Source organism: Pyxicephalus adspersus, chromosome 3 (genome assembly GCF_032062135.1).
Source record: "Pyxicephalus adspersus chromosome 3, UCB_Pads_2.0, whole genome shotgun sequence".
NCBI lineage: Eukaryota > Metazoa > Chordata > Amphibia > Anura > Pyxicephalidae > Pyxicephalus > Pyxicephalus adspersus.
Genome location: NC_092860.1, coordinates 24,989,439 through 25,004,521, shown reverse-complemented (window position 1 = coordinate 25,004,521; position 15,083 = coordinate 24,989,439). Strand labels below are relative to the sequence as shown.

The window sequence follows — 15,083 nt, the reverse complement described above, 5'->3', positions numbered from 1 at the left end:
TAGATTTTTCGGGGTTAAAAAGTCGTCTTGTACGCCGGAAAATACGGTAATGTAAGTGGAATGAACCTGCCTATGCAAAATTTGTAAGATCCTGAAAACATGATTTATTAAGCACTCTCGCCTTTGCAGCAGTGGGGGACAAGGTTTAAATCAGAACGCTATCTGCATTGAGTTTACATGTTATTCCCGTGTTTGGATTTTCTCCAGGCACTAATCCAACATCCCAAAAATATGGAGTAAGGTTAACTGGCTTCCCCCCAAAATAGACCCTAGACCACATTAATGACATATGACTAAGGGACAAAAGACTTTGAGCGCCTTTTAGGGACAGTTAGTGATATGTCTATGGACTCTGTAAAGCTCTGCATAAAATGCTCTATTTAAATACAAGATAACAACAACAATATTATTATTAAGCTATTATAACACTTTTTTCTTTAGATCTCATTTAATGCATAGAGCCTTATTTATCGCTCACAAATTTTACAATCGCATTATTCTATGGATAAGTAGCATTATGTTAGTCTCCAAAAAATGTAATACCACTGGAGTGCAGTGTAAACTCACAGGAGTGCAGGCATTCTACAATGGTCGCTGCATCGATGAAATATCCTCCACACAGGGCACACATAAGATGTGGATTCAGCTCGGTCATCTTGATCCGCATGGTCCGATGCATTGTTCAAAAGGGGAGGGGGTGTAGGGGGGGACTCTAAGAAAAAACAAAAAAATCAGCAAGCTGATTAATATAAAAATTAGTACAACAAAATGTATTACAGTAGCCAGAATTTAAAATAAGAAGCCATCAATCTTTTTAGAAGCCATGAAATGTGTACTAATATCAATGGAAATTAGGTTTGATGCACAACAAAGGTTTCATGGCCACAGGGATTTGTAAAATTGTGCCAGTTGTCCCACATTTCCATTGTCCCAGTTTTTAATATCTGTTAATGACCTGTTTTTAAATATAAGTCAGCCCATTTGGTGCTAAGGCTCCTAACATATCAGATAAATGTTGCTAGAAATGATCTTTTTCGAATGCTTGCAAGTAACAGATGAACCAGCAAGTACACAGTGCTGTTCAATAGAGAGGGGAGGACAAGCAAGCATTCATCTTGGGCAACAAGGCACATGAGAGGACAGGGCTAAATCCTTCAAAAGTTCCAGAAAGGGGGTTACAGTAAGTACAATATTAGATGATATCATACCTTTGCATTTATAAGCTCAGAAGCTCTACTTAGGGCACACTTTCAACATGTCTATGATCCCAAACATAGCGAAGGTTTTTAAGTGGCCAGCAATCGGACATTACATAACTGAGCTACTTTGGAGAGATCTCGAATCTTTTACAGTTCATACCAGACAAAAAACGTACAGGATTTCGAGGCTTTTTTGACAAGAAGTATAGGAAGCGTAACCACATGGGAAAATAAAGGATCTATTCACAACTATCACAAAATACAAAAAGTTGTAAAAGTTTAAATAGACAATATTAAGAAATAAAAGAGTAGGCAAATGCCTGAAAGAGGACATTTAAATATGCTGAATGATCATGTGCTGTTTGAAAGTCTGGCTTTCCCATTTCCTCCTTCACTTCTAGCGGGGGACAAGTCGTCCATATTGCCAGAACTGAAGTGCCAACCCTGCATATTACATTGCAAAGCCTACAACCATGGGACGGTGCGTCTTCTGGTTTCTGGTGACCGATTACACGAGAGAAAGAATGAGCAACAGCAAGAAATACTAGATGATAACGAGCAATTACCCCTGCAGTGCAGAGGAAGCCCCACTTTAATGAGTGTGCTAATCTGTGATGACAAATCGTTTAATTTGAATCACATTAAAAATAAATGTGTTGGGTCTGATCACCCATGGTGAAAAAAAAAACAAATGGTTCACATCTTATAAGTTCTGCCAGGGCTATACACACACAAACAACAAAATGTATGACTATATTATACAATTAAAGTCCCATATGTCAAGTTATCTTTCATTTTAGTAAAAAGCCCCCCCCCCCCCCCCCCCAAAAAAAAAAAAAAAGATAGTCATAAGATTCTGCAATAAAAATTGTATCAGTGATAGAATATACTAACATTAAATCAGTAGAAATAAAAACAGGTTTCATATGCTGAAAAGATAAAATGTTAAGTTTTGTATCCAATAGAAAAAACTTAAAATGAAAACAAAAACTCAATTATCTTTTTTTTTAGCTAACTAGTCAGAATCCCTTTCAGTTTCCTTCGCAGGAATATAACAGAAAGTAAGTCACCGAAACACATATCCCCAGTGAAGATCTAACCTCATTTCTTGCTCAACAACATATTAGGTAGCTCCTTTCAGACATGAGGAAACCTTGGACAGAGCAAGGTAATAGGAAAGGAAGCGTGGAGGATGAATTCATTTGTGTGTGTGTATATTGCATTATGAACTATTGAGCTCTGTACATAACAGACTTTAGACTGGAGAAACTGAAAACTATGTCAAATGCCTAAACTACACCTTCAGCTGGACAGAACATTAGATTCATATGCAAAATTTACAATTTTAAATTAAGCAATAAGTCCTTATAAATATTAAAAAATTGAATTAGTGTGCATGGCAGCATGGGTGTTAAAACTCAATTTTTCTATTTTTAAAATATGATGCATTGATCCTATAAAATGAACTTTCTCCTCATTTTTCAATTCAGCCCTAAACTGTCTGAATGTCTATTGCCAGTTGTTAAATACAATGATGTCCAGAGTCACCTATCCCACCCGGTGAGCCCAGGCTGTCATGAGACACATACAGAGGAAAGCAAGATTGGGTGGCTGGGGTTTTGCTCATCCCTGTAGATGCAGCTGATTGAGTGGAAAGTCAGTATGGAGAGAGGAAACCGATAAGATTAAAAGGAGTACTATGAAAATTATTAAAATTCCTTTTCAAATGGGGGGCATGGAGTTAAGGGCCCTAAAGACATTCTTTTGTCAATAGGATAAATGAGTCAGACTTTTAAAGAAAGAAAAAAACTTTCTAAGTACTCAATAAATATAATTTTTTTAAATAACCCTACAGTTTAAAAAGTTCTCCTTGCATATACATGCAATTCCTCTGAAGTCCCCCGAGAATGTGTTTTGTATGACAAGTATAGAAAAAATTGCTCAGCAACAAAGCATTCCTGGAAATTATTCTAAAATGTTGATAGCTAGGAGGACAAGCTGTTTGAAAGTTTCAATCAAAACCTTCCAGAACAAGTACAAAGTGAACTAAAGGCGTGAAAGCAAAACTCAAGGCAACAATAAGACTTGATTGATCTCAATTACATGACTTGTCCTACCTACATTAAAGACTTGCACAGACGTCAGATGGTTGTTACTGGAAATGATTGTTTCCAGTGACAGATGAATAAATGAGCACTGTACACAAAATACCATTCGGTTTGGGAAAAGGATGAGGGTGCAGCACCCTGTTGTGCTTTCCTCCATATAAATCGATCTCAATCAACCGTTCAATCTGCTGTTAAGGATTGATGAACGGCATCTGGGGACCGATGTACACATCCGATTTTCTCCTGAGACAAGCACAACCATTTGCTTTGGATGACAATTATCTGGAAGGTGTACGTAGCTTTAGACCTACACACCGGCTTCAGCTGTGGATAAGAATTGTAAGATGCATGTCTTTTTTTTTTTGGTCTGTTCTGCCCTTTATTTCAAAGGGCTAAGCTAAAGCTGTGAATGGGCCATTTGGCCACATATCTCTTTTCTGTAGGCACGGTTTGCTTGCTCAGATGTGCTGAAAACCTCAACAATTTTTATGCAATGTACTTAACTTATTTTATCTGATCATATAGACAAATATTTATGCTTACACCAGGCATATCTAAAAATATCCATCAAAAGGTCATCAGATGTGAGATGTATGCCATATGGGCTGTATAAACTCATCAATAATTCTGTCCACCTAGGACGATGTTCTAAGTCCAATTACAGCATGATTATATAGAAAGAACCATACAACCAGAATAATTAGCTAAAAAGTTACAGTAGGGTTTGGTAGGCTGAGTCAGCTCTTGGCTTCCAATGTGTTTTGGTTACAACAAGATCTCTGCCATAATTCATAAATCTGTACCAGTCCATCTACATGTTCTGGGTGTTCCCTTATACATTAGCATGTTCCAACTATTCCTAATACATTCTTCAGAATATTAATTATCCCAATTGGTTACCCGGCATAATGACAAAAAAAAAGGGTGTGCAAACCTAAGAGTTCAAACAGAACAAATAATAATACAATACATGAAATATATGAGAAACTTTGAGATTAGTTAAATGCTCCAGTGGTAGCTGAACTAAGTTCATCATCACAGGTAGTCCCCGGGTTACATACGAGATAGGGACTGTAGGTTTGTACTTAAGATGAATTTGTATATAAGTTGGGCAGCATGGTGTCAGTTGCTGTATAAAATCCTCACTGTGAGTTAGTCACAAACAAAGCAAAAAAAAAAACTTTATGGAGCCTAGACATTTATTAACTCCAGGGGCAATCTGTGCTGTGATATGCAAAAAGAAACAACTCCAGAGTTTGTCTTGGTCATCAAAGAGTTACAAGAGGCTGCAGAAAGAGCTCACCCCCCTAAGATCACTTAGGAAAAATTTCTTCTGCAAGTCATGCAAACCTCCCCCTCCCCCCTTCAAGCCTCTGTCCTGCACACAGCAACCTGTTCCTATCTAAGAGGCGTCTATGTCGGATGTCCTTAAACCGGGACCTGTACTAAACCAGGCACTGGGGACTAAACCGGAGTAAGGGCTTTTTGACATATTCAATCACAAATGGCATTATAAGGGCAGGTTCACACTTGTGAACTTCCAATTGTTGCAGTATCTGCTGTGAAACATCTAAAGGTTACAGGTCCAGTTTTTATATGTTCCAGGCCAGGTTCTCTGCATTTTGCTTTTTTGTGAGACCATGTTATCTGTCCTCCATAGATCCCACTTTCCATTGCCAGTAAGAGCACTTGAGAAATCCTTAATGTAATAATATGCTGGGGTCTTGTCATATAGATGTACAGCAGTTAGTGGTTGAAACCACAATTGTGTTAGTGGTGTTAGAAGGAAAACTCCCTGGTAAGTCTTTAAGAAACACAATATATAACAATAATAATTATAGGGTCAGCTTACCATTTCTATTGTGTTCCTTCACTGTGAGTCTAACTTTCCCCGCAGCACAGAGAACGACACATCATAATGTAAATTCTATTCTAAAGGCAAGTGATAAAAAGATGTTTGCTTCCTTTTGGTCTGTTAAATTTACAAAAAGTGTTTTTTAAGTCTGCCTGACTGATAACTTTCTCTGCTGTCCCTTGCATCAGTTCACAAAAAGTATGGATTTGGAAAGGGAACAAAGAGTGGCAAGTAAATCAGTTTTGGGCATGTATGACCTCAGGAAAGGTAACAGAGTACATTTTTTTTTATTGAGTTAGGGTGATTTTGGTGAATTTTGAATTCAGTGATTAATATAGTAAACTTTGTGGGCATTCTTAAAGATAAGGGGCAAGCTTTTCACCTGGAGGAATAGAAAAAGTTTAAATTTTGCCTATGGAAAGTCTACTTTCATCCCCCCCTCCCATTTTCCATAGAACAGAACAGTGCTCTGTGTACATTGCTCGTTTGTTTAACAGATGTAAATTTTACTTGTGTACACAGCCTAAGCCTAACACACAAAAACGACCACACCACATAGCCTGGTGACTAAATTTAGACCCCCCCAAAAAAGCAAAATATAGATAAAAACAAACAAAGGTCTCAACGATGCCAGATGATATTAATGACATTTCTTTTGATTGTGTGAATATCAAGTAAGTACAATGCCAACACAAGGTCATTCACCATACACTATGCTAACAATTTACTCAAACTGATTGTTCTTTCTTCATGCATCCTTGAAAGGGAAACAAAGCTCCCCTATGGTTAAAGTAAGCATTTACTTTGTGTGTCCACTCCTCTATTGTGCATGTCAAACACACATCAGGGGTCTTCAGCTGTCTTTTCTGGCCATATTAATTGATAATGTTCATTAAATAGGGGCCTAATTATTACAGCTAGGAGGAAGTGGAAGCTTTCAGTACAGAAGTACATTCAGTTATACCAGGCACAAGTATTGCCCATACAGGTATTCTGCATGTTGTAAAGCTGTCACCCGTGTAGTTCCAGCAACAACCATAGCATGGTTAGGTCATAGCCTGTTCAGAGGGGTAGCTGAACATGAAATATTAAACATTTTTGTAGTCTTTCTGGCTTGTTGGAACTGCAATTAGAAGCTTACCTTCACCTCTCCTACATCTCTCTTCTTATGGAGGGGATTAGCAGACTACTGGTTAGCTCAACACCCCCGGAGATGCTAGAACTAAGGCTTTGTACACATGTGCAATATTTGTCGTTAGAAAACAAACGATTAACTACCAAACAAAGAATATTCACAATTATTTTGAACGATCGTATAGTGCACAATTCTGTACATGCTGTAATGATACGAACGTTCAAATATAATCCACCAATAATGTATACACACTAGATACGATCGTTTGAACGATGCAGTAAGTGACGTGTACCGGAGAAAGTGTACCGCAGAAACATCCATGATCACTGAACCACCGTACACCCAATAGAATGTGAGCGATCGCCGCCCAATCAGATCCACCTGGACGATCGTTCGTTTCCAGCGACATTCCCTGTTCATCGGTGTAGTTGGTCAGCTGTTGTCGATTATCGGACGATCAGTGGTTAATCGTTCCTTACCAACAATAATTATTGCACGTAGCCCAAGGCTATGCACACATTAGATGATTCTTGCCCGATGCGAACGGCCAGGCTCATTGGCTCAATCTGACATGTGTAAAGAGGTCACTCGATGTCGTTAATGGATCTGTCCTGGAGAAGAGAACAGTAGGGTGCCACTCGCTCGATCTCCCTCCTCTCCAAAGAACAGAACAGCACTGTGTGTACAGCACTTGTTCATTCATCACATGTTTTGTCACTGAAAATGATCACAAAAGGTAATTTGCTGCGATAAAAATTGGAACGTGTATACACTGCCTAAGTAAGCCTCCGTTTTTCAGGTAGTCCTTTTATATATATTAATAGACAACTAATGTAAAATGACTATCACAGTCTTATTCTAAAATGATAAGATATTCCACTTACCACCCCTGTAACATCCTCTAGCAATCTGCCTAAAAAGTTTAACCCTATATCATTATTTTTTTCCAGTTGTTGGATTCCTATGTTACGATCAACCATTTTCTACTTTATAAATGCACCCTACCACAAGTTATAGTCCGCAGCATTCTTTCCATACCATAATCAGACTACAGCATCTTCCAAACCCAGCTCCAATCCCCAATTCAGAAACCACAAAGAAATCTGTGGTCTATCAATAAATAAATTACACGTCAATCTGACAACAGTACTCCAACTACAAAAAGCCTTGGTCAAATACTTTAGTATCAACTCTGAATCTATTTCTTTGGTTAGTAATTTTTGGAACTTGATTACAACAGTTTTGAAAGGCAAAATTCATCCAACTGGAGTCAAAGGAAAGATAACTAATATATATGCATTATTCCTGACATCTTCTCGGCTATCAGCCTTCCCTATGTCGGACCAATATGGCAGTGAGCTTGCTACCACCCTTATCAGGGATGCCTAGTCACAGATCTGAGATTCTACAGAACATAGCTCAGTTAATGTTGTCCCTAGGGAATCAAACTACAAACCTCTCTTTAATTGGGACAAGTTGGAGTACAAAATTTAAACTAGAAACCAAAGACCTGTTTTAGATGCAGTGCATTGAAAGGGACCCTTCTATACATTTGGTGGGATTGCCCTAATTTAAGTGGTACTGGATTGGTGTCTACCAGTTATTGTATAGAGTACAAGAAAAAATTACATGGCCCTGCTCAACCTTAAACCAAAAGGTCATACACACAGAAGCAATTCAAACTCCCAGGCTGCTAGTTAAGCAAATTTTCACCAGGGGTGGCGGTTGGCAACACCTATTATTAAGTAAAAATTAAAATTATTATATTCCTCCTAATGAAAAAAGTTCTGTAATTTTGCAGACGCCCTGGATTGAGTATTATCTTCCAATTGAGTTTAACCTATTATTTCTCATTGTTTTGTGATATTTTACACGGTGTGCATTATGTTCCTAAATATACACCTGAAAATAAATAAACCTGAAAATAAAAAAGAGACCCTGTCACCAATAAAAATCAGGTAAAAAAGCACAGAAAAAAATCAAGTATTTTCATGCTTACATCCAATTTTCAACAAATACTTTGAAATAATTGCAATGTGCCTTTGAATATGAAACAAAATTTGACTAGTCATTTTCCTAGCACAGCCCCCTGCCTCCTTGCATTTCGTTGTAATAGATGTTACTGTCCTGGAAGTGTCCAATAAAATATTAAGCAGTGCTGGAGTAGAACCCAAGGAGAATACTATACAGCTCTAATTCTCAACCAGAGTTCCAGGTACAATATGGTTTTTCCAACAGTTGCTATGGGTTCCTTTAGCTGGGGACCACTGACCTCCCCCATTTGCTGGTTACTGCATACCTCTTGAGCAAATGGTACTTGGCAGAGCCAACAGCATTACACCAGAGGCATTGGGGTGCCATTCAGACCACCATTATAAGGAAAAAATTCTTTCAGCTTGCCGATGATGTAAGAGCCGTTTATCCCACTGACACCCAATGAGTTGGTTTTACCAGGGTTTCCCTAAAGCTGCGTACACACGTGCAATTTTTGTCGTTGGAAAGGATCTTTCACGATCCTTTCCAACGACAAAGGACTACATTAGTGCCTTCTCCATACAGCACCGTTCTGCTCTATGGAGAGGGGAGGGGGAGAGCAACGGAGCGGCACCCTGCTGCGCGCTCTCCCCCTTCCCTTGCATTAGGATCGGTCGTCGTTCATCGTTCGTGGATCCGCCAGGACGGATCCACGGACGATGAACGACGCTGACTGTACACACGCCAGATTCTCGCCCGATATCTGGCCGATGCCGATTATCGGGCGAGAAAAATCTGACGTGTGTACGCAGCTTAAGACATGAAATTAATTTTAAGGGTTTCTTTGAGTTAAAATGCTGCTATATAGAATCAATAACAGCCCTGTGCTACTGACATCACATGCAAGATGGTGACGACCACCAACAGTCTCCAGGCTTTTGGATGTCCACACAGAGAAGATATAGAAAATTCAAATAATATGTTAAAGGCACATAAAATTCAATGGAAATATTTTTGCGGAATTGGACGCTCTGACAAATCTTTAACTATAAAGTAATAAAATTGAATTAAACGAGAATATTAAAACTAACCTAACAATGATTGTTTCTCTTTAATTCATTTTCTGCCATGCTGATCAAATGGCTTCAACAGTTTTTGAAGCAATGACCTGAAACAAATATGAAGGATAGAAATTTTGGGATCAAGTAATAAATGTTTCTACCCATTCACCTATTTATTTGTGTGTGAATTAGCTTAACTCACGATTCAAGGGATTTTCTAAACAAATCCAAAGTGAAAAATGTGCAAGTTTTGGGTACAGGTTTGGTAAATCCTAGGTGAATATTTATACAAAAATAAATAGAACCCCTGTGACCCAACTTCAATCCAACTTTTTAGTTTACATGCTGGTTCAAAGATAGAAACAAAGTACAGAGGCCAGGTACAGCCAGGAAACTAGAATTTTTAAAGTTATAAATGGCAGCCCCTCTTTTTTTTGTATCAGTACTGATTTTCTTTAAGCTAAATCAGTTATCTTATCCCCCAATAACCCAATAAATAAATGGAGTTACAGTTGAATATCTTTATGTATGATATTCCCCAGAAATATATGGTGATGACAGATGAACTTCTGATGCACAGGCAGTAATCTAGATATTCTGGCCAGAGTGGAATGGAAGCCATTTTCACAAACATTGACTTAGTTAACAAAATGTCTGCCACCATTTCTTGTAATTGGCTCATGCTGAAGTTGTTAGTTTAGAAAGGCATGGACTTGGTACATAGAAGGTTAGTTTAGTCAAAAAGATATAATATGTGCGATTCAGTACCTTACTAACATTTTAGGAACTTTTGACGCTGAATTATGAAATAAAGAGAGAATGAAATGGCTAGGAATATGGAGATCATCTGCAAACTGGGATGGAGACTTAGGATGCTACCATTAGCATTCTGTAGAAATATTAAGTTAGACAGATGCATAATTAATAAATGTCAGTCATGTGTACATTTTGCACAGGGTTTTATAACATATGGTATCTGAAAAATGTATTGTACACAATTATCCAATATGTTCCGTATCATACACACACACACAACATAGGAATGGGTTACAAGAGCCAAAATTCTCTATGACCTGGGGCAATTCTCTGCTCTACTTTTCAGAACATAGAAGAACTCCTTTCTTATTTAAATACTTAAAGTTCAACTCTATAAAAATTTGTCAGGAAGGGTTTGAACCCTTTGTCAGGTTTACAGTATTGTTGGAAAGGTTTACCCTCATTTGATCTAATATGCAGAACATCCATACAGAAGAATAAGGTCAACGTCAAGTCAAAGTAAACAGAGGAGTGTGGATCCAAGACACAGGTAGCCAAACCTGTTGGCTATATGCTAGGAAGAAAAAAAAAGTAAACATAACAGGTTCACCTAATAGCAAGTACTTGTTGGCATCTGTTCAATCCTTCAATTCAAACAAGGAACCATCTCTGGTTGTTATTGGCCGTCTTTAAATGTGGAGACTGCCATTGCTGAGAGAAGGTGTGCATAGAAGGCACAGGAAGATCGCATTGCTATGTAATTCAAGCCAAAAAACAGATTACATGGAGTCTAAAAACAAATCTGTTCCCGAGGTGGAATAAATAAGTTGGTCTCTGATAGTTGAGACCTGATGTGGCATTTTTGTGTTGTAAATATGGTGCAGCTGTAGTGAAAGACACAGCTCTATTTATGGCATTGAGACCTCTTGTTATTTATTAATTCACTCCAAAAGCAGAAAGTAACAAAATTAGGTGTAGATGCCTGTCTGTCCTGCATGTTGGATGAATACAAATTGAATGTAGATAAATAATGCAAACCCCAGGCAGGAAGGAGATATGCACCTGTCAGAGGAACTAAAGCTATAGTGGCTTTACAAGGTCTGGGACACCTGATATCTCCTAATGCTCGTTTCCATACAATGGCTCATTAAAACCCTTCTATAGATATAGGCCTTTCTATAGCCCTGTCCCCAGAGACCACCAAACTCCTTGTACAGGCTCTTATCTCTCATCTGGACTACTGTAACCTCCTCCTCTCTGGTATTCCACTTACCCGACTCTCTCCTCTACAATCTTTTATCAATGCCGCAGCCAGACTTACCCATCGTTCCCATTACTACTCTTCTGCTTCTCTTTATAGTTCCCTTCATTGGCTTCCATTTCACCTTAGAATCAAATTCAAGCTCCTGTGCCTTGCCTTCAAAACCCTCCACAGTTCTTGTCCCACTTACCTTTCTGACTTGATAGAAACCTTTCTGGCTGCGTCTGTGTTGCTCCCCCCACCACCTAGATTGTAAGCTCTTCGGGGCAGGGTCCTGTGCTACTGTCTGTATTCATTGTCATTTGCAACCCCTATTTAATTTACAGTGCTGCATAATATGTTGGCACTGTCTAAATCCTGTTAATAATAATTATATAGGTATACCTTCTCCATTTCTCCCACCTATTTCTTATCTGAATGCACCACAAATGTTCCCTATTAGTATCTTTCCATGTGTGGAGATGTGACCCAGCACTGCCATCTAAGCTATGTCAACTGGTTCGTTATGACTCAAATTCTTCTGGAGCCAGAGACCATCCCAATGGGAAGCCAATAGGAAGTGTCAATATCACCCACATGGGAACATTGACATCTATTGAAGGGACCTCCTCCTGTGCAGGGGAGTAGAAGACTTTTGACCCAATGAACCAAGGTACCATAAATTTATATAAAAAAATGTTTGGATTTAAACCAACTCAATAATTAGATGGGGTTGAAGTAGGGAGGGAGCATCAAAGCCAGAATTTTATGTTAAATACTGAAGCCAGGATAAACATGATAGTACAAGTGCATGCACATTTGCATATTTAGGCACAATCATATAATAATCAAAAAATCTTTTTTCTCCAACCCTCCTGCTATCCATAGTTTGGTGTTCAGTGCCATATTAGTCAGTTGCAAGACTCAAACGCAGTAGCATGTGGGAAGAGGGAATAATGCATAGCCCCAAATCTTGCTTCCAATAGAGCTGTGTTAGTTCCTAAGTAGCCATGGCTAGGCCAGGCACAAACTTTGCAACATGGAGATAAAACGGAGCAAGGAAAACTTAGAGCCATGCTTTCAACTGGACCATATCTGGTGTTATAACACCACATTGACAAGTGAAGTTACATAGGAAAAGCAAAGCAGACAACCCTGAGCAAAGTTTGATATTATTAAAAGTCAAAACTTGAGCAAGAATTTCAGGGCCTGCAGTGATGGAGTAGGATTGTGGGAGAGCATGCCCCTCAAATTTGTATTCTATTACTATGACATTAGCTTCTCAATTTTCAATAAAAGGTAAAGAGATCGGGACACTCGTACATTTACATGTCCATTCCAAGGTTCTGCAATGCATTTCTTTCATGAAATTCACATTTTCAGATCTAATGACCGATATCCAAATTCATTAGTAATATGCAGATCTTCCAGTCACAAAGTAAAGATTTCCAATGCCAACAAAACATGTGATGATTAAGTAGAGTAAAAAACAAACAAGCCATGCTAAATGTTAATCGGCGACTGTAATCTGAGAAGCGTGTTCCTGAAATCACACAGCATTTAAGTCATGGAAGGGTAATAAGCTCTAAACATTAGAAGTTGTACACTGCACTCTTTTTAGTGTGGCCTTCTGCAATCTTTGTAACCTTAAAATAATTTGTGGTCTCTAAACCCCCTGCTATAATCAACCAATGGGAAAATGCTATTTGTATTGGTTGCCTTTGGCAGAAATGCCCCCATAGTTTTTGGTTTTGTGTTGCTTGCTCTGCCAAGTGGTGTTGGCCATGTGACTATGCCGGCATCGCCCTATGGAAGGTCAATCGACCACAGTTATAGGAACCACTAGTAACTTTTATAGGAACCCTAGGGTTCTGCACAACCCTGGTTGAGCATGGCTGGTTTAGTGCAAAAAAAAAATGTTATAGCAACTCAGATCAATGGGATAACTTTGTAGCTTCTGCCTTTAGAAAGCAGAGCAATCAATGTTTGTACATTCAGTTTGTAAATAATAATAACATCAGGCCTGCACTAACTATAGTATTGACCAATTGCTAACATTTGAGGATGTTTGTATATCCAGCAGCTATACTTGTAGACCATTCCATGTAATTGGTTGCAGATTGGGAGGAACATACAGAGATTTGTACAGGTTTATAAGGAATGGAGACCTGGTTAAAGCGTACCTAAACAAAGAAATGTCACTTTACATAAAAAGGTAGACAACCCTTTTATGTGAAGTAAAAATTCTGTTTTTTTAGGTGCAACACCATTTTTTTTTTTTTTTTTTTTTTTTTAGAAAAAGGGTGCAGCACTGCCCCTTAATTCTCCATCGCCTAGGCACAAAGCCCCCCGAGATACCTACATCACACATCCCGGGAGGCTCTTGGGTGCTCTTTCTGCGCATGCCCGAGCACCCCAGGCATGCACAGAAGGAGCCTTTTTGTGAAAGGAGAAAAATTGCACATGCCTGAGATCGGCAAGTTTTCAACCTACATGCACCTACACCACCCGATCTCGGGCCTGGGCCGGGTGACGTAGGAAGAAGAACCAGGAAAAAAAAAGGCGACGATGGTGGCGCCCTGGCTCGGGGACAGATGCCGGGACGATGCGAGACCCAATGGAAGACACCTCTGGATGGATTGGACTGCCCTGTGGGATTGAAGGTAAGTGCATTTTTTGTGTTTTAGGCACTTTTCAGTTTAGTTTCTCTTTAAGTAGAAAAAGCTCAGTGACAGGTGGGATGCACCCAATTATATGGAGTAAATAAAAGGAAGCTAGTTAGCTTATCAATGCCTATTAGGCTACTGGTAACCAGTCATCTAGGGTCGCCTTTGTTTTAGTAGTAAATCTAATGGCCACATGGAGTGTAAACAAACACAAAGTCATTGACACCTACATATCAGTCCCTGGAGGTGACAGCCTGACACATGGCAGATCTCAGAGCCTAGTCAAGGTGTTTTTTCACAATTTTTATTAAATCTAATGCAGAAATTACCTGAAAAAACCTGATCAATCCTCCAACAAATACAGCAAGATCTTTCAATAAATATATGGTCTGATCACCCCTAGAACAAGGCTGCACATTGCAATGACCACAGATCAGAGGTCTTATTATGTTTACAAAACAAAAAGAGAGAGCTGAGCCAATATATGGCAGGCAGGGGAAGCTGTGGCATATGGTAATAGAGGGTGCAGACATGTCTGCCATGGCATAGACATGGTGCTATAGATATGGGGTGCTGGCAGACATCACTGGGGGGGTCTATGGAATATTGGGTGCTGATCTGCATTATACCCCCCACATTCATCATGTGAATTTTGCAGAAAAAGGAGGATGAGCCCCCACCACCTCCCCCATGAACCCTTTTTTTTTTTTTTAGACCCCCCCCAATATAAAATCCTATCACCAATCCTGCTCGGTGTCTTACCTGATGCTGCTGGCTCTGCTCTCTCTGTGGTCCGCCAGCTAGGAGATTATTTCTGCAAATGTCTTTTCCCCTCCCCCCTAAGTCCCCCTCTCCTCCTTTTTCTGTCTATCAGAGCTCTCCTCCCCTAGCCCTGTCTCCCCCTCCCTTTGTCTCTGTCTTCTGATTTCTCTTTTTGCTGCCCCTCTGTCTCTCTCCCTCTCTCAAAATGGCTTTTTTTTTTTTTTTTTTTTTTTTTTGCAGACAAGGAGTGGACACGCCCCCGAGCACGTGACCCTCTCCCTGGAGATTGAGCCAAGGGGAGGAAGAGGGTTGGATGAGGATCTGTGA

At 39.3% G+C, this 15,083-nt stretch overlaps 1 protein-coding gene across 1 annotated transcript in view; it reads right to left on the bottom strand.

Annotated features, from left to right (window-relative positions):
* Window positions 1–14,915, bottom strand: part of PCGF2 (polycomb group ring finger 2) — a 25,157-nt gene extending 10,242 nt beyond the window's left edge. The window contains exons 1-2 of the mRNA XM_072403993.1: window positions 14,757–14,915; window positions 568–712 (exon numbers count right to left, since the gene is read on the bottom strand). Of these exons, the coding sequence (XP_072260094.1) occupies window positions 568–679 (112 nt within the window). The 5' untranslated portion in view covers window positions 680–712; window positions 14,757–14,915. The remainder of the gene's footprint in view (window positions 1–567; window positions 713–14,756) is intronic.
* Between the last annotated feature and the right edge of the window lie 168 nt (window positions 14,916–15,083).